Below are 20,876 nucleotides of genomic sequence, written 5' to 3'. Positions count from 1 at the left end.
GCTGCATAGGGGGATGGGAGGTATGCAGGGTTAGAAAGATGCTGAAGAGGGAAGGCACAAGGGGATGGGTTTGAGAGGAGGAAAGATGTTGCACATGTGGGGGAAAGGAAAGAGGAAGAATTGGGGTGAAGGAGAGGAAGGGAGAGATGGAATATTGTGTCCAACACTGGTCTCCATACCTTAAGAAAGATATAACCCTGCTGGAGAAGGTGCAGAGGCGAGCCACAAAACTAGTCAAAGGTATGGAGAATTTGAGCTACAAAGAACGCCTCGGAAAACTGGGACTGTTCACCCTTGAAAAGAGGAGACTGCGAGGGGATATGATAGAGACTTTTAAAATATTAAAAGGATTCGACAAAATAGACCAAGAAACAGCATTATTCACTTTTGCAGATGTGACACGGACAAGAGGTCATAGACTGAAACTGAGGGGCAGCAGGTCCAGGACAAATGTGAGGAAGTTCTGTTTCGCACAGAGAGTGATGGACGTTTGGAATGCTCTCCCGGAGGAGGTTGTGACGGAGACTACCATTCTGGGATTCAAGCGCAAGTTGGATGCACACCTTCTTGCAAATCACATCGAGGGATACGGGAAAATCAGGGTCTCCAACAGGGAGCACCTAGCTTGGCCTCCGCGTGTGCGGGTCGCCGGACTAGATGGACCTAGGGTCTGATCCGGTGAAGGCGTTTCTTATGTTCATATGTTCTTATGAAAAAAATAAGCCCTAACTGAAAATAAGACTTAGTGTCTTTTTTGGGTCCCAAATGAATATAAGACACTGTCTTATTTTCGAGGAATCATGGTAAGAATAGTTGCTTAAAATCTTTATCTCAAAGAGCAGCCTGATATGAGAGAGTACGTTTGTGATATCTTTTAAACTTGCAACCCTCCACTGACTGGTAAGTAAAAAAAGCATGTACTTTGCAAGAGTATTTTGGATTGGGGAGTGTAAATTACCAGGCTGAAACAGAGGAAAAACAAATATCTACTGTCTAGAAAACTGAAATCTCACCTGTAAATAACTGTTGAACATCAAGTCTTGTATTTCATGATGCAATACATTCTTTCTAATACAGTTTTGTAAACTTGTATGTGTTTTCATGCAATTTCCTAAGAATGTCAAGCTATTCCTGATCTTTCCTGATAGTCATATATTAGTCACATCTTTCTGATGCTTGCAAAGGCGTCTCTGGAGGACAAAAATCTCTTTAATAGCTATGAACAGATCCCTTTGCTAAACTACAGATACCTCTAGGACATTTTTCAAGATTATGGAAAGATTCTTGTTTGGGTCATATACATCAAAAACTGGCATATTTTCTTAAAAAGGCAAGCAGCCTTATTTCCCATATGTGGAAAAAGCAGTGGCCTAGTGGCTAGAAGAATGAGCCAGGGAAGACAGGATTCAAAGTCCATACCTACCACTGACACCACTTGTGACTTTGGGCAAGTCACTTTATCTTCTATTGCCCTTCATACCCACTTAGCCTGTAAGCTCTTAAGAGCAGGGGCACATTGCCTGAATTTTCATCACTATTGTACAGCACTGCAGATGTTTAGTAGGGCTGTAAAAATAGAAATATCATTATTATGAAGTTAAAAAAGTTAAAAATTGTCACTGATTAGGTCTATGAAAAACTCCAAGCTATGAGTACTGGGAAGACTCAGCCGTGAACCTGTTATTGAGAAAGACACGGGGGAAGCCTGCTTGCCCTGTATTGGTAGCATGGAATATTGCTACACCTTGGGTTTTGGACAGGTACTAGTGACCTGGATTGGCCACCGTGAGAATGGGCTACTGGGCTTCGTGGACCATTGGTCTGACCAAGTAAGGCTATTCTTATGTTCTTAACCTGCAAGGAAACCCATTCAATTCTAAGCACCTGTACAAAGTCCTAGATCTAGTTACAAAACTGGATAAAATAGCTGTCATTGTCACTCATCTTATACAGATAATATATTATATTAGAAAAATGATTGCAGAAGCTAAAACCAAAGTAAGTTTCCTGCTTCACCTGTGCAATGACAGGGCTGATATTCTCAAACTGCATTCTATTTCTTTCCTGCCTTTGTGTTTCACAAATGAGCTGCAGAAATCTCATGTTTACTTCTAGATAACATATAGATTAAAGAACAGGAAGCTGCACTCTTTCAATACTGTGCAATATTCAAAGGTGATCCTGATCAGTCGTACACCTCGCTGTCTCTGAAAATTTATATCAGTGCCCTGTCCGATGATGTTATGTGTCGCCAGGATGCACAAATCAAATCCAGTATTCACATTTATGGAAGATAAAAACAAATAAATCTGGGCTTGACCTAAACAGAACTATTAATGTTATTATCCTGGCTTCACTGTCTCCGTAAGTTCAGCTGAGACTCCTAGATATTGGTCATGTTTGGAGATTTCTACACATATTGTGTTTCCGATACATATTTTCTCCTGCTGCTTGCTACTGTCAGAAACAGAACTTTGGGCAAAATGGACTGTGGAGCGGGTAGTACAAGCCAAGGCAGGGTTTCCTTAAGGAAACTCCTCCCTTGAGGCTGCAACTGAGCTACATTAAGGCAGGGAATAGCTTAGGTAGCTTGTTGAGTCAGGAGGGCAGGACTCAGAGAAAATAGAAAGTTAAAATCCCTCTGGCAGGACAGAAAGAGAGGAAAGCCCTGAGGAGAGACATCCTCTACCATAGAAGTGTAAACTGCTGAAGCTCCACTGGGGTAGGACAAGTCTATCAGGGAAAATTGCTGAAAAGTACAACTTTGGACTTTAGAGCCAAGTTAGGCTCAACTGTTTTTTTTTCTTCCTTTATTTATCATTTTAAAAATTTTAACAAAATCAAAACATTTTGTACTGAAAGATTGTCAGATCGAACACAAATAATAAGTAAATCATTAACATAATAAGAACAAAATTCAAATCGGACAATCTCAAGTCCTCAATAATTATGTGATCCAAGATATATATAAAAGAGTGAACTTTTAAGGAAATCAATTGTAAATTCTATATAATAAAGAACAGTATCATGTGTCTGACTTGAAGAATTATTCTATACCAAGTCCAACAATTACTTAGTTGTTATTGTGGTAGTTGTTGTTATACCCTCTTTTCCCAGACGTTTCAGTGTCAGAAAAGCTGTAAGTTGAGATGGCTCAAAAAACACATACTTATTATCTCGATATCTTACTATACATTTACATGGGAAACGTAAAAAGAAAATGCCACCCAGCTGTGTAACTCCTGCTTTCAACAAAAGAAACTGACGTCTACGATTCTGAGTTTCTCTACTAACGTCAGGAAACATTTGAATTTTCAAACCCAGAAACTCCTTACTCTTGTTCCTAAAGAACATTTTCAAAATCCAATCTTTATCCGGCAACAATGCCACAGATATTATAAGAGTTGCTGGTTTAACCAAATCTTTATCTGATGTTTCCAAAATTGCTGTCAAATTTTGTTGAAGGTCTTGTATTTCCTGTCTCTTATCCTCCGAATGTTGACCCCTTGCGTTCATAGGCAAATAATATACTCGAGTGAGAGGAGGCAATGATTCCTCAGGAATATTAAATATCTCCATGAAGTACCTTTTTATCATCTCTCTCGGGTTTACTGATAAGATTTTGGGAAAATTCAACAGTCGTAGATTATTAGTCCGATAGTTGTTTTCCATAATTTCCAATTTTTTTCTAATACTTTGATTATCATTTATTATTGTAGATTGAACTTGTTTAATCATTTTCACTTCATTTTCGATACCTCCCAATTTTTCTTTGACATTGGAAATTTCCTGTTTATTTTCCTCTATTGTCTGTTTTTGAATTTTTATATTCTTTTCACCTTCTTTAATTTGTTTAGTTAGTGAGTCTCCCAGTTTGGAAACTAGGTCCCAAATTGAATCAAGAGTCACTTCAGCTGGTTTCTGATATTTAAAGAAAGTCTCATGTAAAGTTGAGGAAGACTCACCTAGGCTCAACTGTTTTAAATAGCGAAGGACAGAGCTTTAACTTTGGGAATCCAGGCAAAAACCAGCTGTTTATGTTATCTATTTTTTTGTTGTTGGTTTTGAAAGAGAGCCATACTTGGGCATGCTGGAGCCCTGCAGGACTAAACCACGGGGAGAACTCTTTATTTCTCCTCATCTGTGGAAAAAAAAGAGTTGCCTCTCTCTCTCTCTCTCTCTCTCTCTCTGTATATCAATAAACTGTTTATTGTTTACTTTTGACCCTTGTGTGGCTGTAGTTTTTAAGGGCTGCCACATATGGTTCTGGCAGTAGGAATTGAGTTTATTTGTTTAAAACCAGTGCTTGGAGCCTCAATATAGATTTTAGGGATTTTGCACAGGCTAAAGAGACTAGCCCTGCCTCAGGTAGACAAATAGACAGTGTAGGAAGTGCTGAGCGAGCAGGATTTTTCTTTTTCTTGTGGTTGAAGATTACAGTGCTGTATGAGTAGGGTTACCATATTTTAGTCCACAAAATCCTGGACACATGACCCTGCCCTGTTCCGTCCTAGTACTGCCCAGTTCTGCCTCCAGCCTTGCCCTGTTCCACCCCAGCCCTGCCCCCACAAAGCCTCTTCTCTTCTTCCCCGATGAGCTCCAGCCGCATCTGGAGGGCCTGGAGCATGCATGGATGTGTGTGACTTCAACCGCGCATGCTCAGAGGCCCTCCAGATATGGCCTGAGCTCGTTGGGGTTTTCCAAAATCTAATCTGTCAGGTTTTGGAAAGACTGGCCAGGCACTTGGACAGTCCTCTATAAAGAGGACTTATCTGAGGTTTCCCGGATGTCTAGTAACCCTATGTATGAGCAACAAGGAAAATTTGGCCTGGAGTCAGGGCTGGATTTAGATGAAAAGAGGCCCTAGGCCAGGGGTCTCAAAGTCCCTCCTTGAGGGCCGCAATCCAGTCGGATTTTCAGGATTTCCCCAATGAATATGCATGAGATCTATGTGCATGCACTGCTTTCAATGCACATTCATTGGGGAAATCCTGAAAACCCGACTGGACTGCGGCCCTCAAGGAGGGCCCTAGGCTATTCCACTTATGAGGGAGGCCCTTTCACCTCCCATTTTTAAGTTTGTAAATTACATGAGAGATAATAAAATATATCATTACTCTGATATATATCAATATGTTAAATGAAACATGTTGCTATTTGTACTAACTTTTATAAAAAATGTGACACGGATCTTGAGGCCCTAGGCTGAAGCCCAGTTAGCCTAGTTAGCCTATAGGAAAATCCAGCCCTGCCTGGAGTATTCAGCAGAATATGCCTTGGCTGTAGTACAAGCCGTACATAATCAGAGGAATTAACACATCGAAAAGATAAAATGATTGATAAAACTGGAGCAGGAAGCGCTCAGCATGGAAAGCGAAACTAAGGACTGCTGCCATTGAATTAGTTGAGGCGGTTAAGAACTCTGGTACAGAGTAGTGACTGGAGTCAGAAATGCAGCAACTTATTTTGTCGAAAGGCCCACCCTTAAATGCCCAATAGCTGGAAGGAGTGATAGACTCCAAGCTGTGATTGGATACAGGAGCCACAGTGTTGTTCACTACAACTGGGACAGCTGAAAAACACAGAGTGGAGCAGGGGATCTAAAACAGAATTCCAGTATATTTTGGTAAGAGACCAGTGCATTTGCCTGAAAGATTGAGAAAAACCAAATGCCAAGATGGGAGTTTGGGGACAAGAAGTTTGGCTGGCCAAGCGACAATGGTTGGTGAACGAGATAACTATAGGCCCCGGGAGTGGGATATAGCTGACAAAATGAAAAGGCCCAAGGGATTTACAAGGATTGACAAGCAAGAAATTTACTGAAGATCTCAAGCCGGAAAAACAATGTGACAAGGCAGTGGCTGTTGCCCAAAAAATGCAGGCTGCATAGAGAGAGGTGAAACTAGCAGAAGAAAGGAAGTGTTGACAGAGACATAGAAATGTGATGGCAGATAAAGACCAAATGGCCCATCCAGTCTGCCCATCCACAGTAACCATTATCTGTTCCTCTCTCTAAGAGATCCCAGGTGCCTATCCCCCTGTACAAGTTATTGATGAGGCGCCGTTTGAAGTACTATGTCCGGTTTTAGAGGCCGTACCTCTACAAGGATTTAAAAAGATGAGGCAGTTCAGAGGAATGCGATGAAAATGGTACAAGGTTTGTGCCGTAAGACGTATGAGAAGAGATTGGAGGACTTGAATATGTATATGCTGGGGAAAAAAGGAGAGAGGTGATACGATTCAAATCTTTAAGTACTTAAACGGTATTAATATTCAAACAGACCTCTTTCAGAGACATAGAAGTGGTAGGACTAGAGGAAATGAATGGAGGTTGCAGGGAGGTAGACTCAGGAGTAATGTCTGAAAATACTTTTTAACAAAGAGGGTGGTGGATGCTTGGAATGCCCTGAGAAAGATGGTAAAGTCCAAAACTGTGAATGAATTTAAAAATGTATGGAATAGACACAGGGGATGGGATGGGATGGAATAGAACAAAATGGAAATGCAATATGGCTGTTGAGGTGTTTACCTTGAGCAAGAATAATGGGAGCTGAGCTCAATACCAGACAGACTTCTACTACTACTATTAATTATTTCTATAGTGCAACCAGACATATGCAGCATTGTACAGAGTATACAGTCTGTGTCCTACACGTAGTGAAAGAAAAAGGCAATCCAGCATGGAAGAGATGGTTTTGTACAGTCTGTGTCCTGTACATGGCGATAGACAGATGAAGGTTTGACAACTCCAGTATGTTGATCATTTTTTCACATACGGCAAGTGGAGGAACTGTGCAGCTTTGGAGGGAGGGGAGTGACTAGTTGGTTGAATACTGTCAACAATATACCACTTATCATCACCATTAAGTTTGGCATGGTGGTGACTTCACAACCAGCATTTACACATGGGTGACCTGAGCCTACATCGAGTCACCTTGTTGGGCAGACTGGATGGACCATGGTGGTATTTTTCTGCTGTCATTTATTGTTTACTAGGGTGGCCTAGGAGGCACCAGGAGAAAAGCAATCAAGTGACCTGACCCAGGTCAGGGGAAGAGAGGAGGTTAAGTCTCTTGCCAGAGGCAGAAAGGCAGAAAGCCAGAAGCAAGACAAATGGCTGTGCAGAAGAAAGAAGCGGTGACTTAGCAAAAGACTGAGTTTTTGGGCAGAGAAGGACCCCTCCAAGGTCACTCAGTAGAGGTCAGAGCTTACCTCACGCAGTGCACTGAGTTGGAAGAAGCACACTACTGGACTGATGTCCTGAAAGAGGAACTGGAAGATGCAGTTACATATGCGAGTAGCTTAAGAGAAAAGTCTTTCCACAGTCAACTAGTAGAGGTTGAGTGCCAGCTCCAAGTTTAGAGCAGTTTACTGTTTGTTAAGAGTATGGAACATATGAATGAATTATCCCTTTACATGGCCCTAAAAAGAATGGATTACTGGAAACGCTCGTGCAACAAGCCAATGAAATAAGGGAATAATTGCAGGCCCAAGCTCTTGGCCAGCATTGCTGAGCTAGCTATCTTGCAATGGGAAGCTGAACCCCAGTACTTGGAAGATTCTTTACACTACCAAGAAGAGATAATCCTGTTACAAATGCAAATAGACCTTATGGAGTCCTCCTTTGACTCCCTGCAGAAGAGGGGAGGGGGAGTAGATTAAGGAATTGGAGAAAGCAAATTCACCCTTTTGTCGTGGGACAACATGACAAAGACTTAGGGAAAGTAAACAAACTACAGGAGATCCTCAGGAAGCAGACCCTTCTCATGGAAGAGTGGCATGGTGAGGAAGGCTATGTTGAAAGGAATTACCTAGCACTGTCCAAAGAGAAAATTAGTTGGGAATTTGAGAAAGAGAAGATAACTTCTCAGCAACAAGATTTACAAAAACAATTGGAGGGGCTGAGCCAGCTGATTACTCTGAGTGTAGGCAAAATCAGCTAACCCAAAAAGGCTAAACCACTGACAATCATAGAAGAGGAATGGATGCAACAGCATCAGGAATTAAGAGGGCCTTATGGACCCGGTTTATCTGCTGATGGCCCAGACTCAGCTTTAGCAGGCCCAAATGAAAGCTGCAAGCCTGGAAACCAGGCAGCTGCTGCAAGACTTGGCAGCCTCAGTATCCCCGTGGCAGCATATGGAACTGAAGAGCAATTGACTGGAATTAACTGCAGTCATAAAGGGACACTAGCGCAAATTCAAACGCTGGCAGGCCTGAATGCTGTGCTCTAAATGTAGATTCAGAAATTGAGCCTTCAGGAGCAGGAAGCCTGGGAGAGGGAGAGAGTAGTCCAGCAAGAATGTATAATCTTAAATCAGCAGCAAGCTGAGCTGCAACAACAGACCAGCACAAAGCATGGACTTGTGCAAGAGCATAAAAAGGAAGAAGCAATGCTGGACAAGATATGGGTCCTACAAAACCCGCTGGCACAGAGCCAGGTTACATTGAACCATGGGGAAGTATGCAAGAATGAAGCTTCAAAAGAACTAGAGTCTCAAGAAGGTTGTGAAGGTCATCCTGGAGGAACAGACTTATATGTCAGAGGGCCAATTTAAGAAAGCCTTGATGGCTGTGGAACAGAAGCGACTGTCAATGAAGAAGCTCAAAGCCTGCAAGGCCCAGTTCCAAACAACTAAGAGGTAACTATCTTTCCAAATGGAAGGTTTAAAGGGACTCCCTGAAGAAGGGCTGGATGTCCAGAAAGGCTTGGGCCATAAAGGGTGCTAGCAAGAAGCAAGAAGCTTCAAGAGTGCTATGAATTAGAACTCCGAGATGGGCTCCACAATACTAGGAGCCAGGCAATTAAGGAAACTGTGCCAGGAAAACATGAGTGTGAGCCAAAAGTAAGATTGGGGCCAGAATTGTCAGGCCAGGAAGAAAGCATCCTGATCAAGGCTGAAAAGGAGGATCAATCCAGCACCTCAGAGTTGGAAATGACAGTTGTTAAGAGTGAATATGATGGCAGCATCAGGGACAGAGTGACAAGTATCACTAGGAGGAGTGACCACCATATGAGCCTAATGCCGGAGGTCTACCCTGAACCTAGGAACCAGAGTATAGTCATAGTGAGCAGAAATGACCAAGAATTCATGACTATAGACTGTTGGTGTGGTGCTTTACACAAGGAGCAGGGAGGCTCTTGACTAGAATTAAGTAGCCTGGAAGAGGGCACCAGAGAAAACAAGGAAAGTGAAGATGATAAAGTTGGAAGCAGCATGTTGACCATACAGGCAGACTCCCATGTAATGCAGTCTATGTGAAAGATGACTTGGGGCCAGAAAATCCTTTACCCAAACTAGGCTCTTTAGTTGTGAAGCTGGACAATAAGTTAAGCATGGAAGGTCCATTACTAAAAAAAGAGTTGTTGCAAAGAAGTAGACAGAGTAGAGAAACCTCAGGCAGAGACATCTCAAGAAAGAATGGGGTAGCGTAAGAGTGCTCTTCTTTCTGGTCCCAGTTGTGGACATTTTGATGGAACAAAGAGCCACAGAGCAGACCCTGGAAGCTCACTCTGATCCCCATATTACAGAACCCAGGATGCTTCATGAACACTCAGAAAAAGGAGACAGAGTACAAACAAATATAGGGCCGGGGGCCTTTGAAGCTGACCTATCCTTACCTGTAGATGAGAAGGGAGAGTGGACCATTAGACAGAGACTCTTTGGATACATGAGGGGGCCTTCATCCTATTCTGATCTTGGATGCTCAGCAGGGAACTGCCTGGAGAATTGAGAATTTCCTGCCTCCATTTCCCTCAAGAGGAAGACATGAACTCTCAGGATTCAAAGAAGGTGAAACAACAGCACTCGCCTGAAGAGGAGGTGCTGGAATGGAGAAGAGGTATTTGAGTATGGAGGCAAGGAGAGATGTCTATGAGAAGAGATCCAGATGGTTCAAGGCCATTAGTGTGACAGGGCCCAGTGGTTCCTCAGTCTACTGTGCCCTATCTCTATATACATTACATTAGGGATTTCTATTCTGCCATTACCTTGCAGTTCAAGGTGGATTACAAATAGATCATCAGGACATTAGAAGTATTTAGGGAGTAGTTTGTACATTTCTTTGAGTTGCTATGGGTTACATCTGAATTGTCATGACATTAGAAGAACATATGGAGTAGTTGCAGGTGATGCTTGGACAGTTCTGGTTGTGTTAGTTCGGTTTTATGTGTTTTTTGAATAGAAGGGTTTTTATTTCTTTTGTAGTCTGTGGTCAAGGTCAATAGGTTATAGAGTGGTCAAGGTCAATAGGTTATAGAGTTGGAGGTCGAGTGTTGCAGCTCAAGTGGCTAGGAGGTTGTCATACAGTTTTTTCTTTTGACGTTTTTGGTTGGAGGGTGTGTAAATGGTGCATGGGTTCTCTTATGTCTGGTTGAGGTGGACTGAATTAGTCGATTGTTCCAATAGGCTGGGCTGTCTCTGTTTATTGCTTTAAATAGTAGGCAGTAAAATTTGAAGTGTACTCTTGCTTGTATCGGGAGCCAATGTGAGTCGTGGTATGCCTCTGTGATATGGTCGAATTTCTTCAGTGAGTAGATCAGTCTTAGGGTTGTGTTTTGTAATCCAGAATATGTAGAGATGGGAGCATTGCTCTGTTTAAGGGCAGGTTTCTGGTATTGGCCCTGGGACAGTTTTGAGGACCCTGGATATCAGTGGGAGCCCTGGATGCCCTTGTGAATGGTAGCCCTTGCCCTTAGTTGAGATAACCCTTGGTGTGGCAAGTGCTCAATCTGGGAAAGTTGAGCTGAAAGGGAGAATATGTAAGGGAGTGGGTAGCACAAAGCAAGGTTTCCTTAAGGACACTAACTCATTGAGGCAGGAACTGAGTTACATTAAGGCAAGGAATAGCTTAGATAGCTTGCAGGTCAGGATGGCGAGGCTCAGAGAGAGTAGGAGGTTCAAATGTCCTCTGGCAGGACAGAACAAAGAGGACCTGAAGAGAAAGGTCCTCTGCCCTATGCTTTCACCACAGAAATGTAAGCTGCAGAAGCTCTAAGGTAGGCCAAGCTTATCTTGGAATCCTGCTCAAAAGTGTAACTTTGGACTTTAGGGCTAAGTTAGCCTGACTATTTTGAATACTGAAGAACAGAACTTTAACTCCGGGTCTCTGGGACAGAGACCAGCTGTTTATACTGCCTTTTTCTTTAGAACCAATCTAGTGCATTCTGTGGCCCTCAAGGAGCAGGCCACGGAGAATTCTTGAGAACAGAAACTGACTTTTTGCATGTTTATTTCTCCTCACCTGTGAAAGAAACAGGTTACCTCTCCTTGTATATCAATAAACTGCTTTTGTTTTACTTTTGACCCTCTGTGTGGCTGTAGGGCCCAGGTCTTTCAACTAGCCATATGGACCTTTAACTTAATCCAGAATAGAAGTTTGATTAATTCAAGTACTTAAAGTCCATTTTATCAACTAAGGGGTTGGGGGAAGGGAGAGTAAAACAGTAACCATGACTATTACATTATCAGTAAATATAAAAAAAAAAAAAAAAAGATGATCAGACATAAAAATCATGATAAAACTATGAACAAATGAAATAAACAAAACATTGTCTATGGTGAAAACTAAAACCTCATTACAATGAAAAACTGAGATCATAGTAAAACCAGCTAACAAAACCCCCGATAACAAAGCATTTTACAATAAAAAATAAGACAGTAGCATCAACAGCAAAATATACAATCCATTAAATACCTCCCAATAAATAGCAAAAGATCAGAGCAGAAATGGTTCAACCAGGACTACCTGAGGGCTATGTGGGCAGTACAGACACACAAGGTGGAAGGGAACTGGGGATGCAAAAATCACTCTCTGTCCATTTTCTCATGTGTGGCCACTATGCAGTGGGCGGGGCAGGGGTAATAGAGGGCGTGTCACAGAAGCAGTGATTTCGGCTCAGGATGCATTTTTTTAACAGAAAGCCTAAACGTTGTGCAATTAATACTAGTCCTGATACTGGCCTGGAAAGGATAGCAGTGATAGATGGATTGATATAACAGAGCTTTATTATGTTCTTATAGCACAAAATGTTTTGGGATGGAAACTGAAGGAGAAATAACTTATGATCATGGGACCTGTTATGTAACTCCCTTCCACAGGAATTGAGAAAGATTGAGTCTTTGAGTTCATTTACAAAACTTTTAAAAGCACATCTGTTTTCTCATGCATTTTTATGAAAAATTTGCTTTTTTAAACTTCGCCTTATTCGTTCCCTAACTTCGATTCTAGACACAGATGCAATTAAAATTTTAATTCATTCTTTAGTTATTTCCCACCTTGATTATTGTAACTCTCTTTACAACGGACTCCCCCAAAACGAAATCCGACGCTTACAATTAATTCAAAACACAGCAATATAACTCATCTATAAAACTGGCAAATTTGACCATGTTATTCCACTTTTGAAGGAAGCACACTGGCTCCCTATTACACACCGTATCACCTATAAAACCATTCTGCTGACCTTTAAAATAAAACTTTCCCACCAGCCTTTATATCTCAATAAGCTTCTCACCCCACAATGCCCAATCATAACAATCATAACAATCATAGCAATCATAACAAAAAACAATCTCAACATCGACATACTAACCAAACACTCCACCCCTTATCTTGATCTGCTAGCCTGCCAAATATCTGACAAATCACTCAATGGAAACCTGAACTGTCTTATTTGCTACATTACACCAGGTAAATGGAACACTTCAAAACAAGAACTTGAAGAATTCATCTTCCAGAACTCACTCTCCTCCACACATAACTTGATCCTCGGAGACTTAAATCTCCACTTAGAAGATCAATCATCCAAACAAACAACAGATATACTCTCATACCTCAACACTTTATCCTATCAAATTCTCAACCCAGAACCCACACACGAAAAAGGTCATCAACTCGATATAGCAGCTTATTCATCTCCAAATCAAAACACACAAAACATCTACATCTCAAACGGGTCCTGGCACCCTACTCTATGGTCAGACCATTTCAAATATTCATTCACCATCAATTGGGCTCAAAATAACAACAAACCCATCCCAAAGAAAACACTCATCAAATTCAGACCGAAAATCGAACCTCACAAATTCTGGAATACAGTCGACCCCGAAATCGACCCCAACAACCCCAAAGAATTCATAAACAGTTGGCGGACCCTCAGTGAATCTACACTAAACGAACTAGCTCCAATAAAAAACAAAAACAAAATAGACAGACCATCTAATAAATGGTTCGACGACGAACTTCTACAACTAAAAAGAAAATGCAGACAATTAGAAAGGACATGGAAAAAACAAAAACACAATCACATCAAAGATGAATGGAAAATCCTAATCAAACAATACAATACCAAACTGAAGGAAAAACGAAAAAACTACTACTCCAAACTCATCAGCACCGAAAAACCAGACACAAGAATACTTTTTGACATCTTAAGAAATCTCACTGATACCAAACCATTTCTCGCCACCCAAGGAAACCAAACTCCCACAGCCACCCAATTAGCGGATCACTTCAAACACAAAATCATCACAACCAGATCCACATTCAACAATTCAAGAATCAACATAGAAGAAATACGAATCAATCCCAAAACAGACGAAGCAATCCCAGCAGACAGGATATGGACAAACTTCCCAAAGATACAATGGTCAGACTTGAACAGGCTTTACAAAAAATACAGCAAATCCTCATGTGACTTGAACAACTGTCCCTCATACTTACTAGCAACAGCTTCCACCAAATTTAAAGCTAGCCTCACACTATGGCTTCAAACAACACTAAGTGAAGGTCATTTCCCACTGGAATTAGGAGAAATCATAATTACACCTATCCTAAAAGATCCCAAAGGTCCTATAGACAATCCTGCAAACTATAGACCAATCGCTTCAATCCCACTATACATTAAAATAACAGAAGGCCTTGTCACACAACACCTCTCCAACTACCTTGAAGACCATCACATACTACATCCATCACAATCTGGATTCAGATCCAACCATAGCACAGAAACTCTACTGGTATCACTATTAGACATTGCCCGACAACACCTCAGCAAAGGAAACAAGCTGCTTCTCATTCAACTCGATCTTTCTGCGGCATTCGACCTAGTTGACCATCACACACTACTCCAGATATTAGACGCAATAGGAATCTCAGGTAATGTTCACAAATGGTTCCAAAGCTTCCTCAAAACACGAACATACAAAGTCAAATCAAAAGAGCACATATCCGACCCATGGTCAAACCCATGTGGAGTACCACAAGGATCACCATTGTCACCCATATTATTTAACCTCTTCATAGCATCCCTAGGCATAACCCTAGACGCCCTAAACACAGTATCATTCAGCTACGCAGATGATATAACTATCCTCCTCCCCTTTAATATTCAAGACCCCTTATCCACAAACCACCTGAAAATGATAATGGAAACGGTAGAAAAATGGATGTCAAGTCATAAACTAAAACTGAACTCGGAAAAAACTAAATTCGTACTACTGGAAAGGGAAAAAAAACCATCTCTCACAGAACTAGAAGTAAATACAATCAAGTACCCAATGCAAAGCACACTCAAGATCCTGGGAATTCTACTAGACAGAAACTGCACAATGCAGTCTCAAATCCACAAAATCATCCAAAGAGCATTCTTCACAATACGTAACCTAAGAAAAATAAGAAAATTCTTCAACAAAGATCAATATAAGATATTAGTACAATCCCTAGTACTGAGTATTGTAGATTACTGTAACAGCCTATACCTATCATGCCCAAATTACATGATAAAACAATTACAGACAGTTCAAAACACAGCCCTCAGAATCATCTACTCACTAGGCAAATATGACCACATCACCAAAGCATACCTAGACTCACACTGGCTACCAATAAAAGCAAGATCCCAGTTCAAATTCTATTGTCTACTATACAAAGTAATACATGGAACAGCACCCAGCTACCTAAACAACAGACTACACCGTAACCTCTCACACAGATTAAGGAGAACTCAGAGCCTATTCACTCACCCCCCTCTCAAAGGAACACGACGAAAGAAACTATATGACAGCCTTTTAGCGACACAGGCAGCAAAGATCGATACTACCATCACCAATCTACTGACCAAATCAATAGACATTAAAGCATTCCGAAAAGAAATCAAAACTCATCTCTTCAAAAAACACTTCCCATCATCATAACCTCACAAAAGTATTAGAAAATGCTCTCATGACTACCCTAACACCACCACCAGCAACACCTCGAATCCGGACAGTATTAGCTCTATTCGTCTAAACAACAGAATCCGGACAATATTATCTCTATTCGTCTAAACAACCTATCACTATCTACTATCTACTACCAATCTATCCTGGAAAAGTCCAGAATAACAATTGTAACTTAACGCATTCTTGATTATATGTACTGCAATGCTACTGGAAATGTCCAGTCTTCTAACTTGTAATCCGCTTAGAACCGCAAGGCACAAGCGGAATAGAAATCACTAATGTAATGTAATGTAATGTATACTGAGGTCAGCAGATCAGAAACTCTTGTTAATTCCTTCCATAAAAGATTTCTTTTACACTAGGAAAATAAACTTCGCAGTAGTAGCTCCAACTTTGTGGAATGCTCTGCCACAGCAACTCCGATTCGAACAACAACTTGATAAATTTAAGATAAGCCTGAAGACTTTTTTATTTAGCGACGCCTTTTCCTGTGTTTAGAGCATTTTTTTTTTCTTTCTTTGTTTTTGTTTTTTTTTTCATTCTTCTTTTTTTCCTTCTTTTCTTATTCAGCCAACCGCTTTTATAAAGCGATCCCACCCCATATGTTTTACCCTCTTCCCTCTTTCTACTTTCTTCTTCTAACATGTAACTTCCCTCCCTTTTCCCTTTTTCCCTCACTTTCAAGTCTGTCCAGTTAAACGTCCTTGGTGTGCACTTTCATTATTTTTTAATTATTTATCTTTTTTTTAATTTTTATTGTAAACCGGCCAGATACTTGTTGATGGTCGGTATATTAAAAGTCAATAAACTTGAAACTTGAAAACAGAAATTTTAGACATTGTTCAAGTTTTTGAATACTGTATGTCTTGAAGAATACTATGTTTTAATGTTATATTTATTCTATGTATGTATGTTGTGTAAACCACTTAGATTTGTAGATTTACGGTATATAAAAATTAAAAATAAAATAATAATTCAGGTGATCTTGTACTCCATTCAGAAAGAAGTGCAAGTTATTAACCCCCTCCTGCCTTTACAACACCGCAGAAGTAGTTATTAGCTCAGGCCGGTGAGCTGAATGCTCTGAGGTGTTCCCAGCGTTCATAGGAACTCTATGAGCATCAGAAATAGCGCAGAGCAATCAGCGTGCCAGCCGGTGCTATAAATCGCTTCAACGGTTTTGTAAAAGGGAAGGTAAGGAAGCTGCATGTTTGTCTAAATACTAATAGAGTTCTCAGGATAAGTTAAATGAAAGTACTGTACGTCATTTTTATTGATATGGTTGAATGCTGTTTGTACATTTCCAGTACACTTCTCCTTCCGTATTCGCTGTGATAGGGCATTAACAGAATCGCAAATACTGAAAAACTGCGAATAACTTTTTTATATGTTATTTGCTGTTTTCTATTAAAAACCATTGTGAATATGGTGAAACCGAGAATAACATGGTGGGAGACCTGGCCTGTTCCTAAAGGAGAGGCGAAACAGTGAACAAAGTGCTGGGAATCAGCGATTTTCTCTGTAAACGCTTGGAATCAGTGATTTCTCTATGCAAGCTGATGTAACTTGGGGGGAGGAGCCAGCAAGCTAAAAACTGAGAATACTCGAAACCGCGAATACGGAGGGGGGAGAAGTGTATATACCAGTAAATTGTTATGGTGTGTTTAAACTCACCTGCAAACTAATTCAAGCTAAACTGCTTTGCGTTTTTTATCTTGTCTGTTTTCTCATTTCTGGTAAAGATTATGCATTTAATGTTTTAGATTTATTGTGCAGAGTTGCTAAATTATACAGTTCAGAAGGGAGACTTTATGGCCAGTCCTGGTTTTAAATTTATATTCCAATGCAGTGTATATTTGTAGTCCCTGATTCTTCCCATTGAAATCAGCACCAAAAGTTCCATAATGCAACCAGAATGGGACTATTAAAAATCCAGGATTGGCTCAAAATCTCTATTTTGTAACTGGGTTATTGGATGGCTCTGATTGTGTGCATAACTATGTTTCATAATTGCCTACTATGTTATATATCTTTATTATGCAGTTCAGAGTATACAATGAATTGCTAATCTGGGCTGTAAGCTGAACAGGTAATAAAGACTTCTACCCAGCTGTTTTCTACCATGTTCTAGTTCCCCCACAATACCCTGCTGTGAAATTTTTTGCTTCTTATTCTCTAAAGTTCCTGCAGTGGTTTCTATTTCCTGATCCATTCACAGGGCTAGATTCATGAACCTGCCCAATTGGAACCAATCCGTGCAGGATCTGATGAATTCTCCAAACTAAAATATGCAGAAGGGGGCGAATGGAGGAACGCTTCCATCTGCCTGCCCGGATCGCTCTATAGCTCTATAGCTCTGCGCATGCACTGGACTTCCGGGCCGGCAGAGATTTTTTTTTTTCTTTTTTTCACTTCTTTTGGAGCCCGTGGTTTTAACCCGCTTAAGTCTGCGGGTTAACACCATGGGCTAGCACTGCGGGGAAGGGTGGGAGAGTCGGGGCAGGTAGGTGTTCGGGGCACCGGGAGAGTTGGGGCATTCCACACAACCACCACCCTTTCCAGAGAGAACCTCACAGGGCAGTTGAATGGGGAACATAGCCGCAAACAATAGGAGATCTAAAGGCATTTACTAATACGGGCATGGTAACTGCCAGTTAAGGCATTCTTTTGTAATCCTTACAGCGGGAGAATCAGGGCAGCGGGAGGCGTTCGGGGCTGACAGGGCAGAGAGTAGGGCGGCAGAAGGCAGCCAGTCGGAAAGGGCTCGAGCAACTGGTCCTCAGCAGTCACTTGTTTGTGATCGGCCAGCCCAGTCGGTGTTGCAGGGTTTTGCTTGGTGAATCGCGTCCCTGCCTGCTTTGCACACCGTTGCCCTCATTTGCATGCGTGGATTGGAGCATGGTCGGCAGAGAGATTAGTGAATAGTGCAGGAGGGAAATCTGGTCACAAACCGATCGGTTTGCTTTGCGAATTTAGCCCATAGTTCCTAAGCCACACACAATTGATTCAGGGATACAAGAAGTCACTAAAAGAAGGTAGTTAATGTTAGTTTCAAGTTTATTGACTTTTAATATACTGACCATCAACAAGTATCTGGCCGGTTTACAATAAAAAATTTTTAAAAAGATAAATAATTAAAAAATAATGAAAGTGCACACCAAGGACGTTTAACTGGACAGACTTGAAAGTGAGGGAAAAAGGGAAAAGGGGGGGGGGAAAGTTACATGTTAGAAGAAGAAAGGAGAAAGAGGGAAGAGGGTAAAACATATGGGGTGGGATCGCTTTATAAAAGCGGTTGGCTGAATAAGAAAAGAAGGAAAAAAAAGAAGATTGAAAAAAAAGAAGATTGAAAAAAAAAATGCTCTAAACACAGGGAAAGGCGTCGCTAAATAAAAAAGTCTTCAGGCTTATCTTAAATTTATCAAGTTGTTGTTCGAATCGGAGTTGCTGTGGCAGAGCATTCCACAAAGTTGGAGCTACTACTGCGAAGTTTATTTTCCTAGTGTAAAAGAAATCTTTTATGGAAGGAATTAACAAGAGTTTCTGATCTGCTGACCTCAGTATACGTGTTGGGCATTGTGGGATGAAAAGCTTATCGAGATATAAAGGCTGGTGGGAAAGTTTTATTTTAAAGGTCAGCAGAATGGTTTTATAGGTGATACGGTGTGTAATAGGGAGCCAGTGTGCTTCCTTCAAAAGTGGAGTAACATGGTCAAATTTGCCAGTTTTATAGATGAGTTTTAGTCAATTTAGCTATGCTCCAGACTGGCAAATATTAGGCCATAGCTAAAACTCCTTAAAACAAAAGGAAGAGAACAACCAGAACCAGAAGAGTTTAACTTGCATTTTGTCTTTTAATGTCAATGCTTTGGGTTTCGTGTGAGCACTGGCAGAAACTGATGTTCAAAGTACTGAAATTCTGTACTAACAATTTAGGGTGGGAGAAACTGAAACCTTCTCTGAGGCATGCTTCCTAATATGTAGAGATGTCTGCACTGGGTAATTTCTACTACATTAAATTAGCCACAATAGGTATAGATTAGAAAATAAACCCTAGTCGTTGCCCTTTTAAGAGCAGGGAAACCCTGCAGTCTATTGGCCATTGACTAGGAGGGGAAATCTCCAGATAGGAGCTGTAGAGACTTTCATGAGACAATAACAAGTCTTTTGTTAGCCCTTTTAGTCATTCACATGTATGCAAAAATGAGCACCTAAGGCATTACCAGAGGTCTCAGGAGCCCCATTTCCTTGTGCACTACAAGCAAATCCACCTCAGGTCCTCAGATAATGCAGGTTTCCATCAGAGCAAAGACAATACAACTTTATCAAGACTTCAAGGGCCTTATTCAAATATGATCCCTCCCCCACCCCCGTTATTTTCCCTATTGAATAAACCCCTCGATAAACCTTTTGTTTTCAATCAGTTGCATTCCTAGCTGTCTTTGGTAGATTTTTTTGTTGTTGTTGTTTCTAAAGCGTGTCATTGGTTTTAACTTCACGATATTGGTTACCTTTGATGTTCCATCTCTCTATCTCTCTCTCCAGATTCTATTCTCTCCCCCCCCCCCTTTCTGAAGCTCAAGGAACCGCTCCTTTTCCACTATTCCTCGATCCCGCTTCCCACATGATGCAAAAGGTTCAGAGGCACAACGACTTCTTCTTAGGAACTTACCGGGGCGGGAGCAGTGACCCAGATACCCAACCGAAGAGGGCTAAGGATCAAAGAGCTCTTTGCCATCGCGCTGCTGGCACATCCCAGCCATTAATCAGGGTAAGGAGCAATCCTTTGTTCTGCCCTAGCAGGGTGCCAGCTGTAGACGGGGCTCCCCTCATCTTCCCCCCCACGTTTCCGTAAAGTTCTACCTCCTTTCCTCTGTTGCATTCCGACTGCAGTTTTGCCCTCCGACCCGTTTCCTCGGGCGTCAGAGGGAATCTGGTACTTACCAGCTGTACCGTGCAGAGAAATATTAGGGTGCAGCGGGCACTGCAGCATGCCATGCTCCCCCTAGCCCAGCTCTCACTGCTAGGTGGAAATCGGGGGGTGGGGGGGGGAGGCTCTCCTTAGTTGGATGCGTCTAATTTCATGGTCCAGGCTGCTGCTGAATGTGCACACCGTGGAGGCTCTGATGGGAGAGAACAGATGCTCTTTACTCCGCTGCTTGGATTGGACTAAAGAGGAGGGGAAGCCTGGCCAAGGCTTAAAAGGGCAATGCCCACGGAAGGCGTTGATTAGGCATTACAGTAACGTACGAGGGTGTGCGAGATCCTGGCTTTGCTTCAAGAAGGGAGTTCAAGCCCCCCCCCCCCCCCCCCCCCGGAAAAAAAAAATCAGTACAGTGTCTTCCACCCCAGCGGCCAAACACAGGCGACAGCAGAACGGAAGGGACAAATGGAAATACGCACCCTTCCCCCATTCTCCGAATGTTCCAAAGCAGTTCCGTTCTCTGAAAACGAGGCAACTTCCAAAACAATGAAAATAAAATAGTGCAGCACGTGGCTAGAGCAGATCCTTCCTCGGGCTACAGAAAGTTTTAAGATTCAGAACCTCTCATGCGTTTTTTTTTTTGTTTTTAATGTTTGTCTCTTTCTCAGGAACCCCTCCTGTTTGTGCGTTTTGGGAGGGGCGTGTGGGGGGGGGGTAATGATTCCCTT

General features: G+C 41.7%; 1 protein-coding gene across 4 annotated transcripts in view; it reads right to left on the bottom strand.

The window, feature by feature from the left end:
* NKAIN4 (sodium/potassium transporting ATPase interacting 4) overlaps positions 1-20,527 on the bottom strand; it is a 197,818-nt gene extending 177,291 nt beyond the window's left edge. The window contains exon 1 of one of the 4 annotated variants that reach the window (XM_033963604.1): positions 20,169-20,527. In XM_033963604.1, the coding sequence (XP_033819495.1) occupies positions 20,169-20,222 (54 nt within the window). In that variant the 5' untranslated portion in view covers positions 20,223-20,527. Of the gene's footprint in view, positions 1-19,896; positions 20,096-20,168 lie in introns of those variants that run through there. The other 3 variants (XM_033963603.1, XM_033963606.1, XM_033963605.1) reach the window with 3 other exon arrangements.
* Positions 20,528-20,876: the final 349 nt, after the last annotated feature.

This window comes from Geotrypetes seraphini, chromosome 11 (assembly GCF_902459505.1).
Source record: "Geotrypetes seraphini chromosome 11, aGeoSer1.1, whole genome shotgun sequence".
NCBI lineage: Eukaryota > Metazoa > Chordata > Amphibia > Gymnophiona > Dermophiidae > Geotrypetes > Geotrypetes seraphini.
Note: the sequence above shows the minus strand (reverse complement) of the source record. Positions and strands in the feature narration are given on the sequence as shown.